The sequence below is a fragment of the Felis catus genome, chromosome D4, assembly GCF_018350175.1.
Source record: "Felis catus isolate Fca126 chromosome D4, F.catus_Fca126_mat1.0, whole genome shotgun sequence".
NCBI classification, from domain to species: Eukaryota; Metazoa; Chordata; class Mammalia; order Carnivora; family Felidae; genus Felis; species Felis catus.
The window spans coordinates 13,235,371-13,251,051 of record NC_058380.1 but is presented as its reverse complement, the minus strand read 5'-3'; the positions used below and the strand labels follow the sequence as shown (position 1 = coordinate 13,251,051).

The 15,681-nt window shown below is 39.2% G+C and overlaps 1 protein-coding gene across 11 annotated transcripts in view; it reads left to right on the top strand.

Moving 5' to 3' along the window:
- The window catches only part of TRPM3 (transient receptor potential cation channel subfamily M member 3), an 804,873-nt gene that overhangs the window by 613,026 nt on the left and 176,166 nt on the right, over positions 1–15,681 (top strand). For 10 of the 11 annotated variants that reach the window (XM_019815754.2, XM_045042771.1, XM_003995389.6 and 7 more), the window contains one exon: positions 4,555–4,729. In XM_019815754.2, the coding sequence (XP_019671313.1) occupies positions 4,555–4,729 (175 nt within the window). Of the gene's footprint in view, positions 1–4,554; positions 4,734–15,681 lie in introns of those variants that run through there. The other variant, XM_045042775.1, reaches the window with a different exon arrangement.

Sequence of the window (15,681 nt, the reverse complement as noted above, 5' to 3'; positions counted from 1 at the left end):
CATAGGGATATATACGGTGATGTGACATGAAACCAAAGTGTTAATTTACTTTGATCAGAATTCTCACATTATCCAGGCATTTCACGTACAACAGACTGAATGTTTTTACAAGTGCCTGAACTGATTACAGATTATTATCTCATGTCAGCAGAGAGGGAGAGAAGAGAGGGAGAAAGAAAGAGGATGCTTTTGGAGTTTGAAGACATTCTCCTATTCCTGCCACCTTCCTTCCTCCCAACGCCCAACCCAGTCTTTGGTTAAGCCAATTTTGACACTTTCTGCCTTATTGGGAACCCAAGCTAAGGTACATAGCAGTCAGAACAAAATGTGACACAAGTCCAAGAGAATATCTTCTGCAAAGAACAATTAACTGGGGTGGGGTCTGTAATTTGAAAGCCGTAGGTCAGCCTGGAACATTGTACAATGTAGCTGTTAAATCCATTACCCAAGCCCACGTTTTTGAAGGCTAGGCCTCCAGTTCCAACACTGCAAAAGCTAAAGAGTGTGGCAAAGCCTCTCCCTGCTTAAGCATCTCCACATTGGTCTAAAATTAAATTCTGATGGAAATCTCTGAGAACTGCTGAAAGTCTTTGGTTATGGTGAAACATGTAAAATTATTGCAATCGACTAATGAATTAACCTATTTTTCCCCAAAAGCACAGGAAAAATATTCACACACACACAAGTTTCTGAGGGCTCTCGATAAAATGAAAAGCTTCCTGAATAATAGAGGTTATATTTTTTAAAACTATAGATCTAAACAGCTATTTTGTGTGTCTGTGTGTGTGAATGGCTAGTAGGTTTGCTGAGCAAGGTATAAATTTGTGATTATCTTCAAAGGAATTTATACTAATTTTGTAATGGGCATAAAGAAAATAGAAATGTGCCATGTGAATTCAGCTGAACATGCAGTGGATTCCATAAAGAAAAATGTTTTCTTTATGTCATTAATAGAAAATGGCATTCATGGTATTTTAAAAAGCCTTTTCTTTACTAATGGAGTCATATACTACAAATTCTAATTTTTACATTTATGACTTTCTCTAGAGTATTTTTAATACCCTGTGTCCAAAATGTAACTTAGAAACTAAAGTGTGGACAGAAGAAATAAGGAGAAACAAGAGAGAAAGAATGGAGGGAACGGTGACATCCTACAGATAGTGTTTATTCTGAAGTTTAGCCAGTCAATATAACTGGGCAACAATAGCATGATATAGTTCCCTTGGGCATAGAATTTTGTTGGCAAACCCATTCTAGAACTTGCCTCACAGGCCCCAGTGAGCTTCAAACTGATGTTCTTCATAGCTATATCAATATGCTTAATTTAGGTTGGAGTTTGGTAAGGGTCCATTCACAAGTTTTCATGAATCTCTTTCAAAGATCCATAAACCCTTTGCATAGAAATATTTTTGTGACTATCCATATGTGCACTTGTTTTTCTGGAGAAAGGGTCAGTAGATTTAATCAGATTCACAAAAGTATTCAAAGATCCTTATCTCCAAAAAAATAGGCTAAGAACCACTTCGTTAGTTCATTACTGATTATTTGATACCATTTTCTTTTCTTGGAAACAAAGGCAATGTGTGTGTGTGTGTGTGTGTGTGTGTGTGTGTGTGTGTGTGTGTCCTGACAGAAAGACAATGTTACCATATACTGGCAGGCTAAATTTACACAAAGCATGGTATTTTTAGGTATAGCCTGATTCTCTACCTTTCATAACTAAGATATTCAGAAGTGCTTTTGTATTAGGCTATAAGGGCTTTTATTGTCTATAGAATAAATCTCCATGTATTATCACTGTAGGAAATAGGTGAGAATGTGGAGGCCAGATATATTCAGTATTTATGCAAAGGGAAATGATACTTTGATACTTTATCCAATTTTTAGCACTGGATTATAATATAATAATAATAGTAATATAAATTTATATATTTGTTTTCATATTTGAATTGGTAACAGCTTCATTCTGAAATTAGGAAATTTAATCATCTAAAATGTTTCTGTCTTTCTAGGGGTTACAACACTTTGGTACATTGAGAAATATGTTGTTATGAGATCATTTGACTGTTTATTGCTCTCAATGTATCCTATGTAAATTGATCCTTTGCACCTACATATCCTCTCAAAGGGAAGAGAGGTTTCCAGCCATCTCGCCTATTGTCTGGTAGATTCTAGATAACTGAAACATTCTAGGAGGCCCATTCTAGGACTTCTTTCTCCATGGGAACTTTAAGTGGATCACAGCTGGTCTGTGAGTTGAAGTAAAAATCCCACTGACAGAACCAGTGCTCAAGATCAGAACTTGGCAAAGGCTTCTCTTGGAAGATCCTAGAATGAGTCTAAACATATCATTAGGTATAAAAAACAGCAGGTATGGCATGTAATTGTTCCTTGACATGAAGCAATGTGGTAGCATGTGCTAAACCAAGGCAAAGGGAAAAATTAAATAGCATAGTACTTTGGCAAATACCTCATAAAATAATTTTAAACATTGGAAAAGAGACTCTTTTTTAAGGCATTAAAATAAAAACCCGGGGCGCCTGGGTGGCTCAGCCAGTTAAGCATCTGACTCTTGATTCCGGCTCAGCTCATCATCTCACCATTTGCGAGTCTGAGCCCCACATTGGGCTTTACACTGACAGCACTGAGCCTCCTTGGGATTCTCTTTCTCCTTCCCTCTCTGCCCCTCCCCTCCACGCTCTGAAAATAAAGAAATAAACTTTAAAAAACATACAAACCCATATAGAGGTGGATATTTCTTATGTCGGCAAGTTCTCCTCCAAAAGAAGTGTGCTGCTGTATTAACATTTCAAGTTAGCCCTTAATCTTCAAAGTGCCTTTCAGTAGGAAGTTACTTAATCCTCCTCCTCAGCAGTGAGGAAGGTGTCTCCTCTACAGACACGTAAATAGTTTTAAAGTTTTAAAGTGCCCTTTTGTCTCAATCGTTAAGGGCCTTTTGGTCAAAAGCATGATCTTTTGCTTCCCTCTCCTTGGATTTGAAGGAGTAATTCTCAAAAGTTCTCCATCCACAGAAGAATCAGATGGGACCATGGGTTATCCCTCCCTCCTCATACCCTCTGGAGCACAAAAAGAAATTTGGGGACAACAATTGTCATTTTCTTACAGTTTTTAAATGTTGACATAAAAATGGCACCCATTTTTGTGTAACTGACATTTTGGACATTTCCTTTAAGATGAAAATCAAACCATGAAAAACACTGACTTAGAAGAGAAGGCCCCGGGACACTGATACACTTTAGAAGTATAATAGGTCACGCAAGTCAAATACAGTGTCTTATTAATGGAGCAAGGAACCAAACCTCAAACTATTATTTCTCACAGGGCAGCAGTTTCTTGATAAAAGAAAAAAAAAACATAGCAGGCAGGAGAAGGGGGGAAATGGAGATGATTGAAGGCTTTTTTTAGTTCATATTTACAGAAGTGGCACAGAATCTTGATTATTTCTTTTTTAAGATAACTGCTCTGTACAAAACCATCTCATTTTTATGGTACTGCTCAATTCCTTAACTATTCTGGGAAGGTAAAGTGAGAAAATATAGTGTGATACCAAAATGAGCAAAAGAAGTTATTCAATGAACAATGATGGCACTTGAGAGAACTCTTGAAAATGAACTTCAAATCTTTTTCATCATGTCTCTCATGGACATTCATTTTTAATACTTCTCTTTAAAATGTCAAGTTGAACCATATGTGAGTGCTGATGTTAGGGCACTTTTTACATCTTATAGCTCACCGATAATAGCTTAAATACTTTGGAAAAAGTCTGTGACACGTCCCCACACACACACCCCTGAACTCAACTGAATTCAACAAATGTTTCCAGACGACCCATCATGAGCCTGGCACCTTGCTCGGTGGCTAAGGACAAAGCAGTAGCAGATGGCAGATGATATGTCTCCTGGGTACTTTATTGTGACTGTTACTCTATTAAGAATCAATAATCAAGCTTATCATTTATGGTCAGACATAGATAGACCCCTAATGTAGCTAGTAGTTAACTCAACAAGTGAAAATGTGCCTCCAGCTGATTTTGATTTGTTGAGTCTTCATTAAAGAGAACCATTCAAGCATTTTCTCAGTGCCTCTGATGACTTCAGGGATCTGGCCTGTTTTAAATTCCCATTTTTCACGTAGGAAACTGAACAACTGGGTACATATGAGACTTGCTTAAGGTCACGTTTCACTTCCAATCTTCTGGTTGCTGGCTCAGTGTTTCATCTACTAACCGATTCCTTTCTCTCCCTCCTCGCCCTGTGCACCCCCTCCTATAAACGTACGGCAATCGGTGCCTTCACTGACCCCGGCATCCCAGGAGCTCTGGGGAGAGGGCAAAGCCAAACAGACCCCCTGGTGGGAAGCTTCTGCTACAGGAGTCTGTAAAAATTTTGCTCCGTATTTTATCCCTTCATCTGTTATCTCCCCCGGGCTCAGTAATTTTAGTTTGTGCTTTTTGTTTCTCTTTTTGTTTCTTTGGTTTGCTGGCTTTGTGTTCTTTTCTCTTTTTTTTCCTTTTCTTTTCCTTTTTTAATGCAGGAATCGGTCAAGGCGTTCCGGTGGTGGCACTCATTGTGGAAGGAGGACCCAACGTGATCTCCATTGTCTTGGAGTACCTTCGAGACACCCCTCCCGTGCCAGTTGTTGTCTGCGATGGGAGTGGACGGGCATCTGACATCCTGGCCTTTGGGCATAAATATTCGGAAGAAGGCGGGTAGGTAATGAGTATGAAGCCTATGTTCCAAACTTGGAAAGATGGTATTAGTCGATTAAGATGCTTGGCTTGGGAAGGTGGTGGGGAAGAGCAGGGGAACGTATTCTAAATGTCCTGGGAACTGAGACATTCCATGAAATCTCCCCTGGACTAGCCCAATAAAGAGGACAAAGGGAAAGGAAGGGTCATAGGACTCGGTAGCCTTTCTCTTCTATTGATTTCTTCTCTCTTTTGCCCCTCTCACTAAGGAGAAACAGGAACTGGGTTTTCACGCACACGGCACAGCTAACCTGGACCATATAGGTCGGGTTAGTACCTTGGGAAAAGCTGGGATGTGCAGCCTCCAGGCTCAGCCTCCGAACACCAGCTTCGCCAGACTGCTGCGTGTTCACAAAGGCGACACCTTAATGAAAACTTCCGGTGGCCTGTGCTGTCAGATCCCTGTAGATTGGCTCAGAAAACAGAGTCTATAAACACTCTGTTCCTCGTTAAGCCCCTCCTGGACTCCCCGCCACCGCGAACTTTCCTTGGTCTGTCTACCCCCTAATGCTACTCTCAACAGTCCACAACCCCCACCCCCCACCGCAAGGAAGACTTCCCTCCACAGCCTTCCCTGTCAATCTGAGGTCCCACCCAGGGAATGGTGATATCCAAGCAGTCTTGGATATTATTAGATTAAAGTGACTCGCCCCAAGGTATAAATGGGTTTAAGGAGGAAAACTCAGGGGGGCATCACTGAATTTTTATTTCATTCAAATTTTTAAAGTTTTTATTTATTTAAGTAATCTCTATACCCAACGTAGGGCTCAAACCCATGACCCGAGATTAAGGATCACATACCCCTCTGACAGAGCCAGCCAGGCGCCCCTAAGTCATTGAATTTTTAAATAAGGAACTTGCTAACCGAAACAATTCTCCTAACACATGAAACTGGTGGGCGAAAGGAGCCCCAAAGGAGATGGGGTCTTTTGTTCATCCCTTTTACAAACATACATCGAGTGTCTACTGGGTGCCACACACAGAGATGGGAAAAAAGAATAACAACTCTTCCTGCATCAAAGAGCTCGTAGTAAGTCTAGTAAGTAGATAAGCATGTAATGATTAGTAGTAAGTGACTGGCGAGCTTGGCTGCTCAGGACACTCCCTTCTCCACCTGTCGGCCACGTAGCCTTCCTTACAACAGGCTCCTCCTGGCAGCCCAGTAGTGTGTTTTCTCTCCCATTCCTTTCCTTGTCTTTGCCTGAGGCCCAGCAGTGCTCCAGATGAGCGTTAACCCAGCCCCCTTCCCTGATAAGTGTGTGAGCCTAAATATGGGAAAGAAAGGAGACACACGTAGGAGAGTTACAGGCTTCCCACTAACGTTGCAAACACTGACAGTGATTTGGGGGTGCCTTAAAGCTTCTGATGTGAAAAAGAAAAAAAAAACAATATTCATGAGCATGAAGTTGGAGTTTGCTTCCTGGCAAATTTAAATTCTGTCTTCTCCTTTCGTTGTAAATATTGGTCCATTTTATAGCTAAGAAACTAAAAAGAACATTTGCCTGAACACCTCCACGTCTGTTACCAACCAGAATTCAGGATCCTCAACTGTGCTTTGCTTTTATTAAAAATGTAGCCATCGTTCTCATCGATTTAAATATAGCAACGTGTTTCTTTTTCAGAGAGAACTAAAGACTTTATACAGTTTTTAGCTTCCGCTAACTTTTTTTCTTCCTAATTCTTGCAATTATTTTATTGTATTTCCACAAAGTAAATGCAATTTTGCATTCAGAAGGCACATTTCCCTTTCAGAAAATTCATGGAAGAGTGAGCTGTTCATCCTAACATTTCAGGTTTTTAAAGTCTGTACACAATGAAGGTCTGGACCCAGGGCCTACTTTTTGCCATTGTCATGGGTTGTATAGTGTGAAAACGTTACAATTTTTGATAAGTTGCTCTTCCTGATTCTGTTTTATATGTAGGCGAAATGTTACACATTTTAGAGCTGGGGGAGTGGAATTCTGTATTTTTTAACCTAGGGGACAGATACACAGAGCAATTACGTGGTTTCCCAAGGTCGCATAGCCCATGATCCCAGGTCAGGATTCTTTCTGCTCTCTTAAAAAGTTCACTGAAATGGATTTTTGTGGCCTGTGCCTTGGTTGTTTCTTATATGTTACCTCAACGGCACCGTCTCTTAGGTAACTTAAGTTCCCTTCACCTTCCCCTTTACATTAGAATTTAATTTTTTGTATTATTGCATGTATCCCCAAAGATAAAATCAATGCATTCCTACATGTAAACCTACTTGTTGGTCCAAGCCCACCAACCCTACAACACGGGGATTCTTTTCTTCCCCCGACCCAGATCCAAATTAGGAGGCAGAAATACCATGCCTTTTTAACTTTAATTGGAAATTTTAGTTTTAAAACCAAAGTTTAGTTTTAGTTCTGATTATTTTATGACCAAAATATGCAAAAGCATAATCTATATGGGATCTATGCAAACATGTAAACCATGGTTGATTATCAAAGAATATGAAGTCATGCACATAATCTGCGTGGAGATAAAGAATTAAGATATGATTTCATACCTTGGGAATTATTAAGATTAAAACTTAAAAAAATTTAAGAACCGTTTAGAAACACTTATTAAGAAAATAGAAGCTTCAAGAGAAGCTTTGTATTTGCCAATCCAAATATATATATCTATATTTATTAATTTTATATGGTGTTATAATAAATGTATGCTCTTGCTCCAGGAAAGCAATTATAAATTTATCATGATCAAATGAATTCAGATGTTTGTCTGTGTCATCTGAGTAACTGCCAGAATCATGTTTATTTAGCTTGATAAAAAGTAGTCTGGCCACACATATGCAACCAATTTAAAAAGAACATTTCCAAGGGCTCCTGAGTGGCTCAGTTGGTTAAGCATCCAACTTTAGCTCAGTCATCATCTCATGGTTCATGAGTTCAAGCCCCACGTCAGGCTCTGTGCTGACAGCTCAGAGCCTGGAGCCCGCTTTGGACTCTGTGTCTCCCTCTCTCTCTGCCCCACTCCCACTTGCACTCTTTTCTCTCTGTCTCTCAAAAAAGAATAAATGTTAGAAAAAATTTTAAAAAAACATTTCCAAAAAACATTATTTTGCAGTAGTGTGTTTGCTTTATGCTAAAAAGAAAAAGAAAAAGGAGAGATAGAATCCCAAGCAGGCTCTGCACCATCAATGTAGATGTGGGGCTCAAACTCACAAACTGTGAGATCATGACCTGAGCCCAGACCAAGAGTCAGACGCTTAACTGACTGTGCCATCCAGGTGCCCCTTTGGTGATTTAAATATGATGTAAGCATTTTTAAACTCATTTATAGATTGTTAAATCACACAGGTCCAAGGACTGTAAATGTGTATATTTAGCTATAAAGCTTTTCACTTTATAATCTTAAAGGAGTGAATGAAATTTACACACCTTGTATTTTAACTTTTATGAACTTGGTATTTTGCCCTTAAATTCCCTATTGTTAACCAACTTCTAAGAATATGAATTTGAAAGGTCATCACTTAGGAAGCAAATTGGAATTGGCAAAACTAACTTGTGTCCATGAGATTACTTGAGGTAAAGGAAGACAGAGCGTATCCATCCCAAAGTAAATGGGTTTGGATACACTAGGAGGGCAACTGCAATTGAATTCATTTGACTTCTTCTCCCTCTCTGCCCTGCAGCAGGTGCTACCAGAAAGAAATGGCCAAACTCTCTTTTTCCCTTAATGTCGAACTAGATCATCCTATTTCTCATCTGTCATAGTTTTAAAATGAGTCACAACTCACTTTCCCGGACTAATTTCATTCCATAAAAATATTATCAAATTTTTCTTTTCTGAATCACAACTGACTAAACACTGCCAACAAACAGATTGATGCTACCCAAGTGGCATTAGATTCACTTACCTAAGTTTTCAAATAGGAAGATTCCACATTTTGCTGTGTTGAGGAAGCAAGCTGACCAACTTTGCTTACAGTCAGAACACCTTTCAGGTGGTAGCTGCCTGCAGTTAAAGTCAGAGATTAGTTTCCCTGGAAAGTAACTAAGTCTCAGGTTGCAGAGAAATGTGGTGTAGCTCCTCATTTATCAGCCATTGAGAAAGTGCCACACAGATGAAAGATGTCAGCGTGAAAAAGGCATCCCAAACGAATGTGTACTCTAAGGTGATGCTCCTCATTTATCTGGATTTTATTACTAAGTCTTAGATTTATTTTGGTGTCTTCTTCCCAAAAATAATTATGTGGACTTACCATTTTCAGAGAGCCTAGGACAAGAAGTAGAGCTTGTGGTAACAGAAAGCCTTAAAGCTCTTACATAGACTGTTGATAACTCTGGGGACGGCACCAAGGGGCAGACGCCAATAGACTGTTCACATTCGTATTTGTCTGGAATTTGTTTTAGATATCATGGAGAAACACTGAGCCACTAATGGCTTGTTCTTGAGGAAGAGAATAGATAATATATTTCCAGGAAAAAAAATCTGATTTTCCTGTTTAAAGGGGACTTAAGAAAGGTCCCTTTATTTTCTGATTAGCTGAGGTAAAGGCATAAATGGAACACAAAGTAGAGATGAGAAGGGAAAAATCCATTGCATGGCTTCAAATTATATCACTATGTCCTAGCACGGATGTAACGAAAGTTTGCTTCTCTCCAAATATACATCAAAGTGACCAAAGTCAGGAGGAAGTCACCAGAAAACTAGCCATTTTAGAAATCCAGGTGCAGTCTGTATTCCCTAGGGCATATCACTCCATGCAGTGGTTACTAATGTTTTCTTCTGCTTGAGAGATTTCCATCTAAGGCTGAAGGATGTCACAGCCCTATCATTTTTCTCTATAAGATCTGCTGAAAGGAAGTAATTGATCTCAGTAGTCTGTATCCCAATATGATTTAGACATAATTGGAATGTCAAGTGAGAAAGAAGGAAACAAATATCAAGCATGCTGACTTCCAGTGTCTATTTTAGTTTCCATTAATTTCATCTTACCTTGTCTCTTTTCTAGAATTTTCTATAAGAAAGCATGTCAAAACTTGATTCTGTTTTCTAACTTTCTCAGAAGGGACGGGAAGAAAGTTGGAAACATCTTGTATAGACGAAGCTTTATTTAAAAAGGGGTGTTGTTTTTGTAAACCGTTTTCTAAGTTAACCTTTATAGAGTGCCTACTATATGCCCTCAACGTAACTGTTAGAGAATGAGCAAGACATGGCGCTGGCAGAGATTTTATAATGGAGGTTAAAACACAGCCATGAATACAGATAACTAGAAGGTCACATGTGCTGTGATAAACATATAAGAGGCCAGAGGACAAAGTACTTGAGTGTGGCATTTCCCCCAAGAATCTCTTCAGGGGTGCCTGACTGGCTTAGCTGGTAGAGCATGCGACTTTTGATCTCAAGGTCATGAGTTCCAGCCCCACGTTGAGTATTAATTACTCACATAATGGCATAATAGTCTCTATTGCTCCTGTTCCCCTTTTCCACCAAAAACTGGATCCAAACTGAGGATCAGCCTGGAAGACAAGAAAAGCTAATATTTGACCCTCTTTTGTGTAACTCAACACAGAAAAAAAAAATCAGTTTCAAGAGTATTGAAAGAAAGCCAATAAAAGAGATAGTGTGTTTGTATGTGTACATACATACTATTATGTTGAATTTATATATACCCAAATATATATTTAAATACATTTGCATGTTATTTATATATAATATATATTTATATATATATATATAAAATACATTTGCATGTTATTTATATATAATATATATTTATATATTGAATTTATATATTTCAGTTTAATGAAATCAAGTTAATTGACAAATTAATTTAATCCAATAAAATCAATTAAATTATATATAATTTATAAATATACTAATGCCTATAATTATTGAATTGCAATTTTTATATTGCAATTTTCCCCTCTGTGGAATATATTAAAGATATTGATATATAGATACCTGTGCCATCGTATCTAAGTTCCTCAAGGCTGGAATAGCTTCATTTATTTAGGAAAGTTCAAAAGAAAATACTCCGTCTTCCAGTTTGCTGTTTGGTCCCTCCATGTTGTGTCAGCATGGAAAGAATAAAGCATTGACTAAAAAACAATTACGTAGAGTTCATGGAGGAAAGTACTAGTGAGGGGAAAAGTTCTATTGATCTCTATCAGTCAATCAGTTCTCTAAATTGATTAAATTTGCTTTAGAATTGCTCAGCTCCAGGCTGGGAAAGTGTGGCCTTGAATATCAACAGCAAACATTAGAAAGAACACAGAGCTGCATAAGCCATCATGGTAAAGAAATCCTTTTCAGAGAACCACTGCCCATGACTTTTAGACAGCCCATCAATATCAAGTGAAGATTGCACAGGATGGATCAACCATGTTTCTCTGAGATTTGCTCAGCTCACTTCTTGGCCACTTGTTACACAGAATACATTCAAAATAGGCAGGTGGTTATCACACTTTAGCATGCCTGAGAATCACCCAGAAAGTGTTAGGAGACACAGGTTCCCCTAAGTATCCTGATTCGGTGTACCTGGGCTGAGGTACAGGAAACTGTATGTGAAAACAAACTTGCGGTGATTCCAACCAGAATGGTCCATAGACCACACTTTCGGAAACTCCTTTTAAATGTATACAAATTAGCCTTCTGATGTTTTCAGAAAGAGCCTCCTCACTTGCTGTGCTTGGCGTGCATTCTCCTCACACCAGTCATGGCACTGTTGCTGCAAGCACTTTGCACCCTCTGCCAAATTTTGTCCCTGGAACCCAGTTGGCTTGAGAAGTTGATTTAGCATGAATCACCTCATTTATTTCTTTATCACAGCTGTTCTTGGTTTCAAACATCTGTTAGACTTGAAAATTCCTCCCTTGAAGAGAAAGCTATACCATAAAAATACTCATTTTGACAGGACTGGTAAATTTTTCTGTTCACATTTTTATTTACATGGATTTCTTAAGGGCGTTCAGTTCATTTTATTTCTTTCAAAAATGATTGTCCAACTAGTTCAAAATATATGACCCATTTCCAAAGAGGGAAAAAAAAAGAGGATGAGAAACTTGAAAATATTTAAAATTGAATGATGGGTCTCTGCTGTTGGAGACACCATTGACAATCATCAAGGACATTACGTTCAGCATTAGAAGGTCTTAGCTCATTTTCCTTTGACTTTACAATTGCGATAGGCAACCATTTAAGAGTCCCAATTTCCCACTTGCCTGCAGCATTGATTTTTGCTTTTTTAAAGTCTGTAAGTCCTTTCTCATATGAAATCTCAGATAGAAGCGCAATATATAAAACACAGGATACATGTTCACTCTGTTGAAACCGGGGTGGAAGGCCTAAACCAGTGGTTCTCAAGTTTTTATCTTGCATCAGAATCAAAGGGCTTATCAAAAATCAAATAGCTGGGCCCCATCTTAGATTTTCTAATTCAGTAAGTCTGATTGGCCAGGTGATTTGCATTTCTAAGAAATACCCAGGAGATGCTGATGCTGTGGGTCCAGGGACTATAATTTGAGAACCACTGGTCTATAGGCCTCCTTTCTGTGCCTGGCTCTCACCCACTAATGCAGCTCTGAGGCATCTTTGGGGCACCTCCTCAGAATTCTTGGGGCTTCTTTGTGGAAACCAGTTGACCATTAATCCACAGGACAAGTCCAAATTCCTTGGCTTGGACTGAAGACCCTTTGCATTCTGGCCCCAGCTCTCTCTACAGTCACGTCAATGAACCTTCCATTCACCAGACAACAGAACTGAATTGTACTTCCCATTGCTGCCATACACCTCTCTGCCTTAGTGTGACATGTACACGTATATTTCTTTACCCACTTCTACGACACATCCTCTTTCTCTTGTGAAAAGAAGCAGTGAGGACTTTAAAATCCACAAAGACATTTAAAATGTATTTGAGGGAGCCTTAGATAATAAAATGTCCTGGTATTTAATTCCTCTACCTTAAAGGAGATGAATTCTGAATCATCCTGGCTGATATTAGAACCTGCAGCTGCTAGAAATAGAGTGGATTAACATCTCACCCTGTGGTATCATTAATAATAGATAATGTTTGCAGCGTCCTTAATGGATTTCCATTAGATTCCCCATACAATTCTCCTTGTTGATTATGGACTACAGGATTCATAAAAACTAGATACAACAGTGACCACCTGCTATAAAAGCTTCTTCCACCAGAGACACACTAAAGATGCATTAAAGTAGTATTCCAAGGTTAACTCAAGTCTGCACTACTGTTGTCTAGGAGAGGCTCCACTCAGCTTCAATACACTTTTTCTTTAATTGTCCTAATTGCTGGACAGCTGTCTTCTAGTTGATATACATATTTATGGTATTTTCTGGAGTTATTCCATGCAAATCAAGTGTCCATAAGCAGTGATCCCTAACGTAAGTGGTAAAAAATCAGTTTTTTTAAATTCATGAAAGCCACAGTTCATTCAGCGTCTTGGAGACAGACCTAAAATTTACAGTTCTTTAACCCTATGATATCCCTGGTATTCACCATTTGATAGTATATTTGAGATTTTCTTATCTCTAGTGCAGGGATGACAAATGGTTTTCATCTTGAGTGTCAACAACAATCAACTGGTACTGGCGTCCTAGAAAATGTGTTGAGAATTATTCTGAGGCCACACTGGTGCTCAGGGGAGAGATTATTGTGATAGATTAACAATGATGCAAAGAAGGAAAGGTACACTCAACATGCCATGGATGTCTACTTTTGTTCTAGAGTGGAGACAACATCTTATAGATAGCCCCATATATCACCATCAGGCAATCATCAAATAGCACATTAGATTATGAAGCCAAGCGAAAAATAAGAAATTTATCTGCCTAAAAGATACCTGGGAAATAGTCCATCTTTAATCAACCCTGTGAAGTGCGTCAGTCTAAACTGTCTGACAATATGAGGCTTTCCCTACAGGCATAATACATAGGATATCAAAAACAAGAGGCTCTTTGTTGTGGGATACTGTTTGAAGCTGGATTGAGGGACAAGTTAATTCAGCAGTTGTCTATGGATAATTAATAAGAAACACTAATTTATTATTATTTTTTATTTTGAGAGAGAGAGAGAGAGAGAGAGAATGCACAAGCAGGGGAGGAGCTAAGAGAGAGGGAGAGAGAGAGAATCCCAAGCAGGCTCTGTGCTGTCAGAGCCTGATTCAGGACTTGAACTCACCAAACTTGAGATTGTGATCTGAGCCAAAATCAGGAGTCAGATGCTTAACTGACTGAGCCACTCAGAGGCCCCAAGAAACACTAATTTTAAAACAGTGAGGAATTAATCCATCACTAATCCATCTAAAAAAAAAAAAAAAAAAAACAAGAAAGAAAATTATACTTGTTCCAGCATCTCACAGAGTAGGATATGGGGGTAGAAGGAATCTTTGACAAACTGCCTTGAGCGAGGATTGAGATTTACCCCACCCTTTTCCCCATACCTCTGACCCCCTTCCCAAAAGCATACTTGCAAAAGTGAAGTTACTATTTTTTAAAGCTTCTGCATGCAAGAACCTGGCCTAAACACTGTGTTTCATTAAACTCTATGGTGTAGGTAGGATAATTATCCCCATTATATAAATGAGGAAATTGAGGATGGAAGGATTACAGAGTTTCCTCAACATCTCACCGGTAGGGAGTGGTCTGCCCAGGCAAATGGGGGCCGGAACCTACACTCCTAGCAGCTACACCATATCACCTCTAGAAAGATGAGACCAGTAATGGCAGGAAGTTTGCTTGCCCCAGAGCTGTTATTATTTTTTTAAGTTTATTTATATATCTTGAGAGAGTGCATGCATGGGAGGGGCAGAGAGAAAGACAGAAAAAGTATGCTGGGCTCAAACTCATGAACCACGAAATCATGACCTGAGCCAAAATCAGGAGCAGGACGCTTAACTGCCTGAGTCATCCAGGTGCCCCAGGGCTGAGTTATTCTGAACAACAGCTTCCATCTCACCCTACCCCCCCCCCCCCCCCCGCCTTTGTGTCACATGCTGGTTAACTTCTCCTTTGAATAAATGTTGGACCAACCTTTAAAGCATATCCGTGAAAGAGATGCCAGGGTCTTTGCCTGCCCAAGAACCTCATACATCTAATTCCAGCTCTGATTCTCTCTTTTGTAGAGGGTCTAAACCAATAGAAGTCTGATTATTCCTCTTTCCTGGCCACGTGCAATTATCGTTGATGGGATTTCACTTGGAATGAACACAGAAGATGTGTCTTTCCCTTTAATTTTGGAAGCAGAGAAGCTGCCTGACCATGTGTCAGTCCCTGTATTCTTTGGCAACACTTAACAATTTCTACTCTTAGCCATAGTCCTAAACAATAGCAAAAGAAAGGAGAGAAATTACAGATGCATAGCCAACACTGTTGAGGATTTTTCACCTGAGCGTCCTGCTAGTTTCTGCCCAGGGTAAAGTGCTTGACAGTCCTGTCTGCCTCAACAGCAGTTCTGTCAAATAGAACTTTCTGTGATGATGGAATTGTTCTCTGTGCTGTCCAATAGAAATATCTGTGATGATGGAAATATTCTGTGCGTAATCAGATAGCCACTAAGCACTTGAAATGTGACTAGCGTGACTAAGGATTTGAATTTTAAATTTATCTAGCTGTAATTCATTCTAATTCAAATTGCCAACAGCTACCACATTGGATAACATAGCTCTAGTATTTCTGTAATTGAGTTCCAACAAACTGGGAACCCTTGAATGTCTGATAGATTTTCAATATTGACATTTTCTCTTTGTTTTTTTTTTATTAAAATTTAAAAAAATTTTGAAGTTTAATTATTTTTGAGAAAGAGAGACAGCATGAGTGGGGGGAGGGCAGAGAGAGGAGACACAGAATCTGAAGCAGGCTCCAGGCTCTGAGCTGTCAGCACAGAGCCCAATGAGGGGCTCGAACTCACAGACTGTGAG